Raw genomic sequence first — 1,517 nt, 5'->3', positions numbered from 1 at the left:
CTAAAAGCTCGGCGTCAACGACACTCACTGATCTCCAACGAAGCAATGCCATTTGCCCCGCTCTTATCCCCTCCTCCTCTCCCGCTCTCGTCTCTCCAAATTCTCCCGATTTCTCTCTCTCCGATTCCTCAGATTTCAGTTCCAAACCCTAGAACCTCCTCTCCTCTTCGCTCTCTTCGATTCCCAGCGAGAATCCGCGATCGAACGGTCAGTTTCTGTTCCCCGATGCTCGGCCCCGTCGACGAACCCGACGCCGCTGAACGATTTCTATCTCAGGTCTGGTCTCTATATATCTGTTGGTTTTGCGAAAATTATAGCGAATTTGAGCCCTAATTGACTCCGCATTGTAGTTCGAGTGAGGTTACGGAGTGTAGATGTTTTTGAATAAACCCTAGTTTGGAGATCGACGTGAAATTGGGGGCGCTCAGCTAGTGTACATGCTCAAAATGAAGGAATTTGATCGTCAATCAATTTAAATGGATGTAGTTGTAGTACAAATGTTGCTTGACTAGTTTGTTTGTCTTATTGTTTGATAATACTAAGAATGTCGCGAGTTAGAGTAGGGGTAAACCCTAATTTGAATGAAGGTCACTGCTGAATCGGGGGTGTTCGGAATTATGAAGGAATGTGATCATTTACGTATATTTCTTTGCTGAAAATGTCTTTTCAGCAAAATGTGTATGAATGTGACACTAACGGTCAAAGATTAAATGGAAACTGAGTTTGCCAGAAAATGTCTCTTCTTGAACTTCATTTAGGACTGCCTATCAACTGCAAGGGCATATTGGGTTACAAGATCCCTCATCGCCTGGAATGTCGGTGATGATGAGGCTGTAGTGTGGCTCTATGCTAGTAGGAGGGCTAACTTGGTTCTCACCGATGAAGGAGTTGAAGGTTAGAACTGAAATTCTTTAAATGCTATCTCCATCCTTAAGCATTATCTTTGGAAACCCATGTCAATTTGTTTTAGTTATAATTCTTTACTTTTCTCATTCAACATACTGTTGTTAAATATCATTACTACAGTGGAATGGTTGTTGAGAACTATTTGTTACTACTATAAAAAATATGTTCTAGAGATCCTTGTTTTTCGTTAGAAACATTTTCATGCTTATTGCATTTTTAAATATATTTCACATCGTCTATGTTGTTTCAGGCCATGATTCAAAGGTTCTGCTTGAACAAGAACCGTGCGGGCTTCCAGAAAATGTGAGTTATTGATCTTCAAGTGGGCTATTTGTTAATACTTGCATGTTAAAAACCATTTACACCTGTTAAAAAGGAACACCATTTTGAATTTTAATCGGTTGTTTTTCTGTGTTTCTCAGGTAATTCAAAAGTTCCCTCATATCAAACATTATAAAGCTTTTCATGTCCCGCTTTCGGTGGATGTTGGAAGCCTTGTTAAATGCCAGTTAGCAGTTGTATCTTTTTGTGGTATTATCTTCTGAGCCTTTTTCACTTATCTGCAGGCCTTAAAACAAAAGGTTGTGTTTGGTTTTTTTTGGGGGTGTGTG

At 40.0% G+C, this 1,517-nt stretch overlaps 1 protein-coding gene across 1 annotated transcript in view; it reads left to right on the top strand.

Moving 5' to 3' along the window:
• LOC109824917 (pullulanase 1, chloroplastic) overlaps nt 9–1,517 on the top strand; it is a 19,216-nt gene continuing 17,707 nt past the window's right edge. Inside the window, 4 exon segments of the mRNA XM_020391547.1 lie at nt 9–276; nt 759–894; nt 1,157–1,209; nt 1,329–1,437. Coding sequence (XP_020247136.1) covers nt 46–276; nt 759–894; nt 1,157–1,209; nt 1,329–1,437 — 529 coding nt within the window. The 5' untranslated portion in view covers nt 9–45.

The sequence above is a fragment of the Asparagus officinalis genome, chromosome 10 (assembly GCF_001876935.1).
Source record: "Asparagus officinalis chromosome 10, Aspof.V1, whole genome shotgun sequence".
In the NCBI taxonomy this organism is placed as follows: domain Eukaryota; kingdom Viridiplantae; phylum Streptophyta; class Magnoliopsida; order Asparagales; family Asparagaceae; genus Asparagus; species Asparagus officinalis.
This window is presented reverse-complemented; position numbering and strand designations above follow the sequence as displayed.